This window comes from Electrophorus electricus, chromosome 5 (genome assembly GCF_041902795.1).
Source record: "Electrophorus electricus isolate QZ-2024a chromosome 5, ASM4190279v1, whole genome shotgun sequence".
Classification (NCBI taxonomy): domain Eukaryota; kingdom Metazoa; phylum Chordata; class Actinopteri; order Gymnotiformes; family Gymnotidae; genus Electrophorus; species Electrophorus electricus.
In genome coordinates, this window is record NC_137501.1 from 6,143,382 (window position 1) to 6,157,500 (window position 14,119).

At 44.1% G+C, this 14,119-nt stretch overlaps 1 protein-coding gene across 40 annotated transcripts in view; it reads left to right on the plus strand.

The window, feature by feature from the left end:
- Window positions 1–14,119, plus strand: part of camk2b1 (calcium/calmodulin-dependent protein kinase (CaM kinase) II beta 1) — a 53,672-nt gene that overhangs the window by 3,099 nt on the left and 36,454 nt on the right. For 39 of the 40 annotated variants that reach the window (XM_035529575.2, XM_035529583.2, XM_035529573.2 and 36 more), the window contains exons 2-4: window positions 83–177; window positions 5,656–5,715; window positions 5,939–5,993. In XM_035529575.2, the coding sequence (XP_035385468.1) occupies window positions 83–177; window positions 5,656–5,715; window positions 5,939–5,993 (210 nt within the window). Of the gene's footprint in view, window positions 1–82; window positions 178–5,649; window positions 5,716–5,938; window positions 5,994–10,254; window positions 10,468–14,119 lie in introns of those variants that run through there. The other variant, XM_081713944.1, reaches the window with a different exon arrangement.

The window sequence follows — 14,119 nt, forward strand, 5'->3', positions numbered from 1 at the left end:
AAAACATGACTTGAACTCGACTGACAAAATAACCAAGATACTTCAACTTCTCTCAAATATTTGTCTTTCATTGTTTCTTTAGGGGAGCATTTTCGGTGGTACGGCGGTGTGTGAAGCTGTGCACAGGTCAGGAATATGCCGCCAAAATCATCAACACTAAAAAGCTCTCCGCAAGAGGTAAGTGTGATGTCTCCATCCTGGACCAGCTCTTCGCATGCTTTGTTTGTTTGCCCGTGTTCTCTCTAGCTTTTGTATTTCAGTCTAATTCTATGGCTGATTCCACCCACATAATAAACAAACATGCCAGGTTTCTGGAACATTCTAGTGAGTTCTAAGTTCCATTGCGCTATTCTCACTGCCCTGTGTGCACGAGTTTTCTGACGTGTGCTTCCATGGCGGCAGTCCTGGGCGAGGCCGAGGCGAAATGCCACGCCGGTGAGACACGCGCCATGCTAAACCTCCGCCGCCTCCGCGGGGAGCAGTTTTCCTTACAGCATCCTGTGGGAGTCAGGCGTCAGATATCTCTGCCCCTGTCCCCTGGCGTCCCGCCGGGTGTAAGCCGACCCAGACAGCTGCGGGTGTTGGGCAGCCCTCGCTGGGCATTGTGGCAGGCGAGTGTCGCCCGCTGCCTCCTGCCACTCTTGCTGTGTAAAGAGCAGCTGATTTTTTTTTGGGGGGGGGGGGGTGTGTGGATGAATGTCGCGGTGGTTTACTCAGTAGCTGCGGTGTCCTAAAATGGGATTGGTTTGGACAGGGTGAGGCTTCTCTGTTAGAAAATTTGAAAGCTGTTAGGCTCGGTGCCACAGCCAGCTCAGACTGGCATTACTGTAGCGGTCTGCTGTGCACTCCAGAGGTTGCTGGCTAATGCCACTGACTGTTGGAAGACCTATTGACTGAAAGGATGTTGCCTGTCTGACACGCACTCGCCACAAATACTGGCCATGAAATTTCTACACCTCTTTTATTAATCACAGTAAGTAACCCGGATCAGTTTGAGAGCTTTACACATTGTTGCTTTGTAAGGCCTGCATGGTATGTCATTGTTATTGAAGGATTGGCTTGTGCAATACAGATACTGCACAAGGCCTCAACCTTCAAGTGAACACTCTGGCATTGTGGTTCACCAGGTGCTGATGAATGAATGATCATCTGGTGTTCTGATAAATTGAGGCATCAAGGACTAGTCTAATAAACCTAAATCATTTTTGGGAAACTAATACTGATTAGTCTTTCACTATGCCACATTAGGGTTTCAGCAATAATCACTAGTTAAAATATAATTCCAATATTTTTACCTCATCATTCAGCTCTCACTACGCACTCTTTCTAAATTGGACCGCGTGCAATGAAAAGGCACCAAAGGTTCAGATGTCATTACTCTTCACATATGGTGTTGTTTTGTTTTTTTGGGGGGGGGTTTGCGCGTGTGTGTGGCTTTAAATTGTCTGTCTTGTTCTCGCCCTGTTGGGAATAAGCCGGAAGTAGCTGGAGAAGTAGGCTAATGGAGGGGAGGCTCTGTAGCACCACACAGGCAGCAGTTATCAGGCTGTGCGTGCGTGCAGGGTGGAGGCGAGACCCAATAGCAGTTTCCGGGTTTTCTTGGCCGAGAGCCGCTGAGAGTACTAACAATGGGCCCTCGTTATGTGACGTAACGCACATGAGGACTGTGTAGGGATCGCTTCCTAACTGTCTATAGAAGAGGAGATACACTGCTGATCCAGGATCAGGGTAAATCAAGACCAAGCGGGTGGACCAGTGCTGGTAAAATTACACCCAGTAAGTGGATGATTGGTGCGGAATGAGAAAGTAGAACGGAGAAGAGTTGGAGGAAGAGAAACGGGGAGAGTGTGACAATTAAAAAAGAGAGAAACGCACACACACAAACGCAACATTCATACATTAATCTCAGCAGAATTACCCGTGATGGTGAAGGGTTTCCAAAGCAGATTATGAAGAGGTATCGTGACGAGTGTGGGGTCTAGGGTTGAACGTGAAAGATGAGTGATTGTGTGGGTGAAAGAGAGAAGCAGTTATAGTGCCCCTGACTTTGGAGGCAGCTATGGAACCCAGCAGCTGTGTGTGCGCGCGCGTGCGTGCATAGCTACATGCCTGGAGCACGGGATTCTCATCTGACCCGCTGAGCTGGAGAGACACAGTCAGCCTGAGCAGTGGGCATGTGCTTTCACTCCTGAGCAGTGTCATGAAGTCAAAAGAAGAAAGTTTTCCATGTCGATTGTCGCTTTTTATATATATATATATATATATATATATATATATATATATATATATATATATATATATATATATATATATATATAATATGTGTGTGTTAGTTATTTATTAAAAATAATTAAATATAATAATTTGGACCCAGCTGTCAAAGTTTAACATTAAACCTTTTATGTACCACCATTTTATTAGATCAAATTGGTGTTACTCTGTGACATGGAACATGTCTGTTCCAGGGTCAGTGACCACTGATTTCATCCACTGCATTTACAGCTTCAAGTGAAAAGTGGTTTCATTCACTTGTGTTGCGCTGAAGGGGTTTCACTGGTGGTGCAGTTTAATGTGAGACCTGTGATGCAAAATCACCAAATTGCAGTTGAGCAGTTAAAGTGGCTCGTTTGTGGCTCATGTTACTGCTGCGTCGATATGAGTCCTGCTGCTGGACGGTTTAGGTCAACATACATTAGCAGAAGGGTCGGAGCCAGGGGCTGAAGGGGGCAGTTGTGGTGGTAGGGGCCAAGTGTAGAAAACTTTACTCATGATGTCTCGTGATGCAGTGTTTATATAGAAGCCGCTTTGGAACCAGCTTCTCTGATTCTGAGTCTTAATTTCTTCCCATTACAAGAGAAGCTGCAGAGTTGGTTTGGAGGGGTGGTGTGTACCATGCGTCAGTGGGCACTGCTTCACCCCGATGTGAAGTCGGGTGAAATGAGTGTTTGTATGTTTGAGCACTGCCTGCTCTGTTTGGTTTGCGCGACCAATCAGACGCCCCCGACTGGATAGGCTACCGCTCTACGGTGGGGACGGGGGCGAGCGTTGTGAGTGACGAAGTTGGAATGAATAAAACAATTTCACATACACACCACTCAAAACATGGCCAGGTGAGAAATTTGTTGACGCCAGGCTACATACAACAACGGCTCCCAACACTGACCTTGAAAGACCTTGTAAAGGGTGTTGTTGGCTTTCCTTTGTACTCTTAACTGTCTGTAAAAATTGTTCTGTTTTGTCTGTCTTGTTTTAAAGGGTCATTAATGGTTGGATAATGCTTTATTTGGTTATAATGTGTCTAAAAGAACTCAGTAAAATAGATACACACACACACACACACACACACATATATCTATCTATCTCTCTATCTCTCTTTCTATCTCTATCTCTATCACTTTTTCTTTTCCTGAGTCTGTCCCGTTAGCTGGTTTGCATTCAATGATGTCTTTCTGTGATATTTTGAAGCTTTTGTTTTGTTTTGTTTTATGTCCTGAGCCGAAACACTTCAATTTTCACACTGTCACCAGGTGATGATGCCTGGTGTGTGTGTGTTTATTTTTATATAATATATATGTGCTATTTGTGTTTTGAGGCTGCATCCATGCTGCTTTCTGTCGATTTTTCTCAGCAGTGAACACATCACTCATGCTCTTTATTCTCTCCCTTCATCCCCATTGAGTTCTCTCTCTGCTCTCTGCCTTTTTCTCAAATTCCTCACTTTCCCTCTTTCCTTGTTTCGCTCCCTCTCTTGCTGTCCTTTCTGTTTTCACTCCCCCATCTCCCCCTTTTCTCTTTCTTTCCTCCCCCACTCCCTCCTCCTTTCAATCTTTCATCGCCCTCTTGTGTTATTTACCTTGCTGCGTTATGGAGGCGCGAGCGTGATGAGACAGCCTGGCCAGCAGGGCTGCGCCAACCCCAGCGGTCTTCACCGGGGCTCTCTCAGACCCACTTCTCTATTACCCCTCTGGCTGAACGCCCTGTCAAATTATATCACTGTCCTTAGTACATGGGTTCAGGGGAATGTAAGCGTTTCTGAAAATAAAGAGGTATTTATTTGTGTCTGCATGACCTTATAGGATCATGTGAATTCCACCCCAACAGTACATGGTATTTCCAGCATATTACACTAGTGGCCTAATGGAAAACTTGGAATGGGTTTGTGACTGAGAAACTGTGGGTTATGGTTAGGTGAACTGCAGACCGCACTGCACAAAAAACTGCAGGCTGCCGGTCTTATATTCAAGTACCTTTTGTTTGTGTAACCATTATAAAAAGGATCATGGTTGTGTCCTAAATATAAATCCTTGAGTCCTTTTGCATACATGCAGATGTGTTAAAGCAGGACAGACTGAGGGGCCTCAGTCCTGTACCACACTGGGTGGCTGTAACCCAGACTGTGGGTTTGACACAGTACCTGGGCTGTGGCCACTGGCCACATGTGGTACTGCTGTGGTTGGCTGGAGCAGATTTACCCCTGACCCCTCGACTGGCTGGGCTCATTGCTCTGTGCGCACATGGACCCCGGGCCAGCATGGCTGCCAGAGCTCTACTGCAGGCAGGTTTCCAACACAAGGGATTAATTTGGATATACGCATGCATATATACCCAGCACGCGCATGCGTGGACACGCGTCACAAGCACTGGGCAGAGATTAGAGGGACATGGAAAAAAAAGAGGTGGAGCTCTGGTCATTTATACAAGAGATGAAGGCAGAAGACTGAAACGCACAGGGTTTCTCTCTAAACACCAATGCTCTGACTTTGTCTCATTATGTGTCTGTCTCTGTACGTTTTGTCTTTCTCACTAGCACTTTCTCGCTTTCTGTTTCTCTCTCTGGGCTTTTTCTTGTCTCCTTCTGTCACGACTGAGGTTTTCACCCAGTCTCGTGGCCCGTTGCGGAATGTCTGACAAATTGACCCGCTGGTAACGGTTTCATCACCACGACGTCATCCAGATGGAATGCGAGCAATGGCAACACCATTGCAGATCCTCTCCTCAGCTGCGTGAACTAACGTGACCTTTTTTGCACTGCTGTCCTAACATAGACACTCCCCTTTTACCATCGCTGTGCTGCCTCCATCATTATTGGAGCTTACGATGCTCTCCAGCCTTACGAAAGCTGTGGTTATTACCAGTGGGGCATTTTACATCTCTGCATTGCCTTTGTTAGGATTGTGCGCCTTGTGACGGCAGCAGACAATGCTGCAGCAACGGTGGGTGGGGCCCACTCAGTGTCGTAGCACATTATACTGTGGGTGGGGCCCACTCAGTGTCGTAGCACATTATACTGTGGGTGGGGCCCACTCAGTGTCGTAGCACATTATACTGTGGGTGGGGCCCACTCAGTGTCGTAGCACATTATACTGTGGGTGGGGCCCACTCAGTGTCGTAGCACATTATACTGTGGGTGGGGCCCACTCAGTGTCGTAGCACATTATACTGTGGGTGGGGCCCACTCATGGTGGCTGTACACAGTACCGAGGGTTGAGGTCATTTCCAGTGGCAGCAAGTGGTACTGTGGGTGGGGCCACTTGTAGTGGCAGTGTTGGCACAGGGCTTCAGTCCAGACTTGAGGCTCCACCTTGCTCTTAGGCCGGTGCACACCGCCTTCTGTGTGCTTGCGTACATCTTTACATGTCCATCTCTGTCCTATAGACCATCAGAAGCTTGAGCGAGAAGCTCGGATCTGTCGACTCCTCAAGCACCCAAACATTGGTGAGTCTTAAGGCCCAGCCATGACGACCCGCTCGACGTGAGAGAAATCATAAATGTTCAGATCTGTGTGACTGCATTGCAGTATAGCTTTATAACTGAGTGGGTAGGCTTCTAAAGGCTTAGTTCCTGCCTTAGAGCCACAGTTCAGCTTGCACAAGTGCATTAAATCAGTTAAAGGTCTGTAAATCTGTAATTAATTTGTTTTCCTCTTCTCATGTTGCAGTTCGTCTTCATGACAGCATATCAGAGGAAGGCTTCCACTATTTGCTGTTTGACTTGTAAGTGTTCATGATGCTGTGTGTGTGTGTCCATGTGGGTCTGAGAGATGGTGTGTGTGTGTGTGTGTGTGTGTGTGTGTGTGTGTGTGTTCGTTCCGCAGTGTTAACACTCTTGGCACCTTATAAGGCCTGGCTTATAAAACCTGCCTGAGGCCTTTAGTTGATATTCTCCCTCTTATGACTTTTGTAGGACTCTTTCTAAGCATGAAAGTGGATGAGTCAGAATTGTCAGAATATCAGTATCTTTGTTGAGCATGCCTGGGTGAAATGTCAGATCAGTAAATTGAAGTATTAAGGTGTTCGGCGATATATCTTATGCACTTTGCTTGCACATCTGAAGGACATCTGTCCAAAATATCTGGTTTCTCTGGAAACCTTGTGTACTTCATTGCAATTTTGAATAATATTGGTTCTTATTTCAATGCAAAAGTCAAGGGGAGGGAGCAAGTGAATAGTCAACTTTGGAAGTTGATGTACTGGAAGCAGGAAAAGTGGGCAAGCATAAGCATCTGAATGACTTTGAAAAGGGCCAAATTGTGATGGCTGGATGACTGGCTCAGAGCATCTCCGCAACGGTAGGCCTTGTGGGGCTTTTCTGGTATATCGTGATTAGTACTTCCCAAAAGTGATCCAAGGAAGGACAACCTGTCAACCGGAGACGATCGGACACTTGGGTGCCCATGTCTCAGTGATGTGCATCGGGAGGGTAGGCTACTCTGTTTGCGCCGATCCCCCAGAAGAGCTACTGTAGCACGAGGTGCTGAAAACGTTTATGCTGACTAAAACTGTCAGTGCACACAGCGACTAGCAGATTGCAGCGTATGGGGTTGCCTAGCTTCAGACCCATGCTGACCCCTGTCCACCATCAAAAGCGCCTACGACGGGCACGTGAGCATCAGGACTGGGCCACGGAGCAACGGAAGAAGGTGGCCAGGTCTGATGAATCATGCTTCCTTTTACATCATGTGGACGGCTGGGTGCGTGTGCGTCGCAGAACCTGGGGAAGAGATGGTGCCAGGGTGGGGAGAAGGCAAGCTGGTGGAGGCGGTGTGACACTCTGGGCAATGTTCTGCTGGAAAACGTGGGGTCCTGTAATTCATGAAGATATTATATTGACACATACCACCTACCTAAACACTGTTGGTGACCAAGTACTTCATGGCAACGTTATTCCCTACCGGCAGTGGCTTCTTTTAGCGGGATAACATGCCCTGCCGCACCGCAAAAAGGTTTCAGGATTGGTTTGAGGAACACGACAAAGAGTCAAGACTTGGACTCCAAATCCCCCAGATCTCAATCTGTTTGAGCATTTGTGGGCTATCTTGGAAAAACACGTGTGATCCATGGAGGTAGTAAAAACTGCAGAATTGCTGTGTAGTTCACAAATTATACCTGCAAAGTACTTTTTTTTATTTATAGACAGTACTGTGCAAAAGTCTTAGGCCACCCTTAGATTTGTTGCATAGATATAATGATCATATACAATTATTTCTAATGCATCCAGAAATACAGAAGCTTTAAATGCAGTATTAAAAAACAGAAAAAATGTGAAAAACAGCTTGTGAGCTACAGTGGCAAGTATTTAGTGTGACCTTCCCTTATAATTGAGCAATAGCAGGGAAAGACATCTCTAGAAGAGCTCTGGGAAGTGCTGGAAAAAGCCTGGTATAATATACCAGAAGATTACTTCAGAAAACACCGGCACAGTCTTCCCAAGATGTGCTTAGTGCCAGGGGAGGTAATACTAAATACTTTTACCTCTTTTTTTTCTTTTTCTTTTTTTTTTTTAGACGTCAGTTTGCTCAGAAATATTTGTGTACATATTTTCTGTTTGTATCATAAAAAGGTATCTTAATAAAAGTGTGTGTATGGTATGGATTGTATGGTATGTAATATCTCAGAAGAACTGCAGTGTACTGTAGGAAGCAATGTAGTTATTCAGAATTGTAGAGGAGTACACAGTTTCCAGAGAAACAGAGAGAGGTCCTTCATCAGCTGTGTGTGCGTTTTAAACATCATCTACTTTTTCTAATATAAATTGGCTCTTAATACAAATTCATAAACACTTTGCACAGCTGATGATGGATCTTCTAATTTTACATTATAATGTTACTAAGGTTGCAGTAATATATTATTTTAGTGATCAAGTATTCTATGGAGTAATCGCGTAAGAGATACTTTTGCTTTATTAAAGAGCAATGGTAAATATACAAAAGATAATATATGGTCTGTTAACTAATGTATTGGTTTCTATTTTAGAAAAATATACATTTTAATACAACATTTTAAATTGCACACAGTATGTCAAAACTAAGCTTAAATTAGTGCCTTTAAATGCCATGTTACATTCTGGGTTTTGGAGAAAACATTTTCTGAAATACGAAAAGTAAGTACCTTTTAAAAAAAAAAAAATTGAATTTATTTAATCATGCTACTTTTCATGCTACCTTTATATTTTCATGTGTTTTTTTTAAGATAAGTGCACAACATCTGTGTATGGAGTTTGGTTTACACACACAAAAAATAGAAACCAGGTAAAACCAAGTAATTTGCCATTTGCTTATTTCCCTAACCTTTACCATACACTCGGTATTGGATCATTTGAGTAAAGGGTTGTCCTGTTTGTCTGCTTTGAGCCTTCATAGCTGCAATTGTTCTGTGACTAGACCAATCAGCATGCAGGAGTCTGCATGTTTATAATCATAAAATAGTCTGTAAGAAACTTGGTTGTACTCACTTATTCATCAACGTTGTTAATTTAACTAACTCAACAGCTACCAGCTAGTTAGTGTCATGCTACTTTGACAGTGGTGGATGGATTTTGCAGATCCGACCCCCTTTTTCAAGAAAATGTTGCCGAAAACCAGCACATTTTCTGGAGAGGATATATTTTCATCACAGTGGCTCACATCGCTAAACGCGCGAAGACATGGGCTTATATTCTCCTCAACATTGCGAGACAGGAGGGCAAAGAACATGAACGATCATTTTGTTTTTGCTGATAAGGTACACGTGCCTGGAGCAGCCTGAGCGGTAATTGCCCTGGCGGTGTCCAGATAGGACCAGATTGTCTAAAGAGAAAGTTTGCAAAATTGGCAACCCTCAGAGCAACAAAATGATGGAAAGGCGCATATTTCACTCTAGAAACCAGAACCAAGGTGAGAGCATCGAGTCTTTTAAGGATCAAGACCAAAAGTTGTCATTTATGAGATTTGACTGATGAGGTAATCTGTGACTGAACTGTGTGTGGGATCGTGAATTTATGCTCGCCAAGGCCATTTCAATCTGTCATGACTGAAGAAAATACCAAGATGCTAGCCACACAAGCCACCTGTGTTGATATAGTAAAACCTGTTTTGAACTGATAACTTCAGTCAAAACATGATCACTCGCTCGGACCATCTCAAACTGCAACAATTGCAGTCAGTCATGTGGCTAGATGGGATAGTGTACCGTGTTCGGACAACAATGTCGTAAGCGTGGAAAACTGAACCACTTCAAAAGTTGTTGCAAGTCTAGACCACAGTATGCGTAAATGGCAGGCTCACCGAAATCAAAGTCAACATGGGAGCAGAATGCAGCATAATGTCACTAGGGACTTGTGTAACTAATGGTGAACAATTTATTAAAGCAAAAGGAAATGGCCAGCCTTGTAGATTGCAGAGGCACAACAATTAAGATCGAGGGCATGGTCACGCCATCATGCGACTTAAACGAGCAATACCGTTCCATGCCTTTCATCATAGTCAACAGAGATGTGCCACCACTACTAGGATTCTGTGTGCATGAGCTGATGTCAAGCGTCACCATGGACAGCAACAAAGATTTTAAATGGATTTCAGCCCAGTATAAAGACCTTTTCAGCAATGAGCTTGGAGAACTCCCAGTTGCATTTTCCGTGACAGTAGATCCCAGTATACAGCCTGTGATCCGTCCAGTCCACCGCATCCCCTTCACAATGCAAGACAGAGTCAAAGCAGAGCGAGAACACTTGCAAAGCATTAGCATCATTTAGCCAGTGACCAAGCCTATAGACTGGGTCTCCTCAATGGTGGCAGCGCATAAATAAGGTAAGCAGTAAATCAGACTGTGCATAAATCTGACAGACTTCAACACAGCATTGAAAAAACCACACCATCCCAGGCATAGTCTTAGAGGTAGCATCTTAGATGGCAGGATGGCAACAGTATTTTCTATTCTAGATCTGTCTAGACAAATCCTCCATGTTTACTACAATTAGTACCCCGTTTGGATGTTACAGATTTCTGTGCATGCTGTTTGGCATCTACTCTGCAAGTAAAGCGTTTGAGTTCTCTATGAAACACCCGTGAAGCACCCATGGGCCAGCCATGTTCGAACATTGTCGGCATCGGCATCATCATCAGGGACTGAGAAATGGCTGAACACGATGCCAACTTGAGGAAAGTACTCAATGATGCGCGAGAAGTTCACCTCAAGCTGAATCCGGATAAGTGTAAGTGTCATCTGGACCGAGTAAGTGATGTGCGCCACATTTTCACAAGTGAAGGTTAAAAAGGTTAAAAGATCACAGGTCTTCCAGAAACTGCAGCACTCGCCATGCCAGTCCCCACAGATGTCATGTCCCTACAGCGTTTCTTTGGCGTGGTCAATTACCCCGGTAATTACATAACACATTTCACCGAGGAAACTAGCCCACAAAGAGACTGCGTGGTACTGGTTCCAGCAGCATCAGAAGGCATTCGATCACCTCAAGTTATGCCTGTCCAATTCACCAGTATTGGCATACTATGACGTCACAGGTAATTGGCTCTCTGACATGCCTTGCCATGGACTTGCCAGTTACATGCTTGCAAAATGGTAGCATTTGCATAGCGCATCCTCATGGACAAAGGGACACCCAGGTATTGAATCAACCAAGCGCAGGGCTAGGAGTGTTCTCATCTGGGCAACACTGTCAAAAGACATTACTGAGAATTTACTCTCATGGGTAGCATGCAACTACCAAGTCTCATCAGCAAAAAGGGCCTCTCCACCGTGACTCCGCTTGAAATCTTCCATGGTCCACAGTGGTCAAAGACATCTTTAGCTCGTGTGTGGAAACACAGTGCTCATGGACTTGTGCACTGATTGGTTTGAAATTGACCTTCTCTGCAACATGAAACTGTCAACGATCATCTCTAAATTGAAAATACATTTCTCATTCCTCACCACACCTCACACCCTTTTCACTGAAAATGCAGAACAATACACCAGTCAGATTTTGCCAAACAATGGGATTTTGTCCATATCACCTGCAGCCCTGAGTTTCCCCTTGCCAAATGGTTTTGCAGAAAGGGCAGTCTGCAATGCCAAACAACTCCTGGATAAATAACATAGAGATGGTACCAATTCCTTCCTCAGTCTTCTGAACCTCAGAAACATTCATGATGAAACTAGGTTTCCTTGTTGAACAGCACGCGCAGCCATTCCAGTGAGTATCAGACTACTAAAGCCTGTACCCAAGATCACCCAGCAACTCCTCAAAGAGGCTCACTCTGAAATGTCACGATAAGTCGAGCACTGCCCCTAGCAACTTGAACGTGGTCTGCATGCAAACCCCCAAAGGATACAACCAGCCTGGGACTGTAAAAGAGGTCTGTAAGGAGCCACATTCCTACATCATCCACTCCAGTTGAAGAACATACAGGACGAATCGCCGACACATCTTCCCTGTCATGCAGCTGCCAACACAGCTCCATGAGGAGGGCCCAGATTCCCACAAAACCAGCTCATCCACAAAATATTCCCCCAACACCACAAACGCCAGAGCCAAAGGATGTGCCAACATTCGCATCCCCTCCTCAGCCCACTGAAGGATTTCCCGTCGAGTATACTGATGTACCATATACAACATGCTGAGTTCGCATCTGTAGATGCGCCTGGATCTCCAACTTCCTAACAATCAGTACGGTTGGGCAACTGTGTCTCATCCACCCTCACCCTCAGCACTGGAGCTCCTCAAGAGTTGTGTCCTAAGCCCGCTGCTCTACTCACTGTACACCTACGACTGCACAGCCACTTCCAGCTCCACCATCATTGTCAAGTTTGCTGACGACACCGTTGTCATGGGCCTGATCTCGGACAACGATGAGAGGGCCTACCTGGAGGAGATTAAACACCTGGAAAACTGGTGCCAGGAAAATAATCTCCTCCTAAACGTCAGTAAGACAAAGGATCTGATCGTGGATTGCAGCAAGAAGCAGGAGCGGCACTACCAACCTGTGAGGATCAGTGGAATGACGGTGGAGAGAGTAGATAGTTTTAGGTACCTTGGTGTTCACATCTCGCAGGACCTGTCCTGGTCCCGCCATACCATCTCCCTGGCAAAGAAGGCTCATCAGCGTCTTTACCACCTCAGACGCCTAAGAGACTTCAGACTGCCCTCCGAGTACTGCGGAACTTCTACACCTGCACTATCGAGAGCATCCTCACGGGGAACATCACAGTCTGGTTTGGGAATAGCACCAAGCAGGACAGACAAGCACTCCAAAGGGTAGTGCGTTCAGCAGAGCGCATCACTCACACGGAACTTCCTGACCTGCAGACCATCTACTACAAGCGGTGCCAGACCAAGGCCAGGAGGATTGTGAAGGACCCCACCCATCCCAACAATAGGCTCTTCTCTCTGTTGAGGTCAGGGAGGCGCTTTCACTCCCTGAAGACCAAGACAGAGAGACTGAAGAGGAGCTGCTTCCCACAGCCCATGTAACATTAACTGTGTGTGTGTGTGTGTGTGTGTGTGTGTGTGTGTGTGTGTATATGTATATATATATATATGTATATATGTATGTATATGTATATATGTATATATGTATATATATGTATATGTATATATATATGTATATATATGTATATATGTATGTATATATATGTATATGTATATATGTATGTATATGTATATATGTATGTATATATGTATATACATATATGTATATATGTATGTATATGTATATATGTATGTATATGTATATATGTATAAAAATAATATTCAATTACCACCATGTAACAAACTGTAAATATGTCATTTTACAAAATGGATCTGTACATTGTGTACATATACACAACCATATACATTGTACATTGTGCATATAGACATAATATACATATATTGTACATACATTGATAATATATTTTTATACATATATAGAATATATATTTCTCTAGGCACCCCTGTTTTCTTTTTCCTCAGTTTGGACAGAGCACGCTCAACCATTTCACTGCGAGTTATACTTTGTATGACTATGTATGTGACAAATAAACCAAACTTGAAACTTGAACTAGAGCTACCCCAAAATACATGCATTGACCTCTGTAGTTTGTTACTTTTTGAAAAGTCTTTTTTTTTTTTTTTTTTTTTTTGTACAGACTGGCTTGAGTAGTAAGATACCTATGTTTAGCTGTGAAGCATGCTGAGTGTTGACGCCAAGTTCTTTAAAAGAAAAGACTTTTCAAGTGTTGATATCCACCATTTTCTGTTTTGCTCTCTCCAGCGGGTATGTGTAAGGAATGGGAGGTAGATCATTTGAGTAAAGGATTGTTCCGTTTGTCTGCTATGCGCTACCACAGCTGTAAGTGTTCTGTGACTAGACCAATCGGCATGCAGGAGTCTGCCTAGGTATAATCAAGTAGAGTCTAAAAAAATCGGTGGTACTCACTTGTTGCTTCATGATGTCAAACAAAAAGAAACAGAGTTTTTGAAAACAGTAGCTAGATTTCTCAGAACACAGAGCAGTTTAGTACTTCCCCAGTGTACCAAAGGTGATTTCCTAACAGTATATTTGTTAATAAATTAAATTCATTCATTTTGTTCAAAATACGACTGTATGTAATGTAATGTACTCCATTCCATTTACTATAATGCTTATTGCATGGATCCAAAATTAACATACCAATGCATTTGTCATGAAATCGCTCCAGTGCATTTTGACAATCTCAGGTAGTTGGTGATCTAGCTAAATTGCTAGATAACCTTCTGTAAAATGGCATAAGCACAACTGCATGAGCTCCCGAGTCATGCACAATCACCCTGCTGCGGACTGTTCGGACTCATATGAAGATACTGGATTTCTCTCTGGATTTATATTATACTCCTGTCCATGTACGGT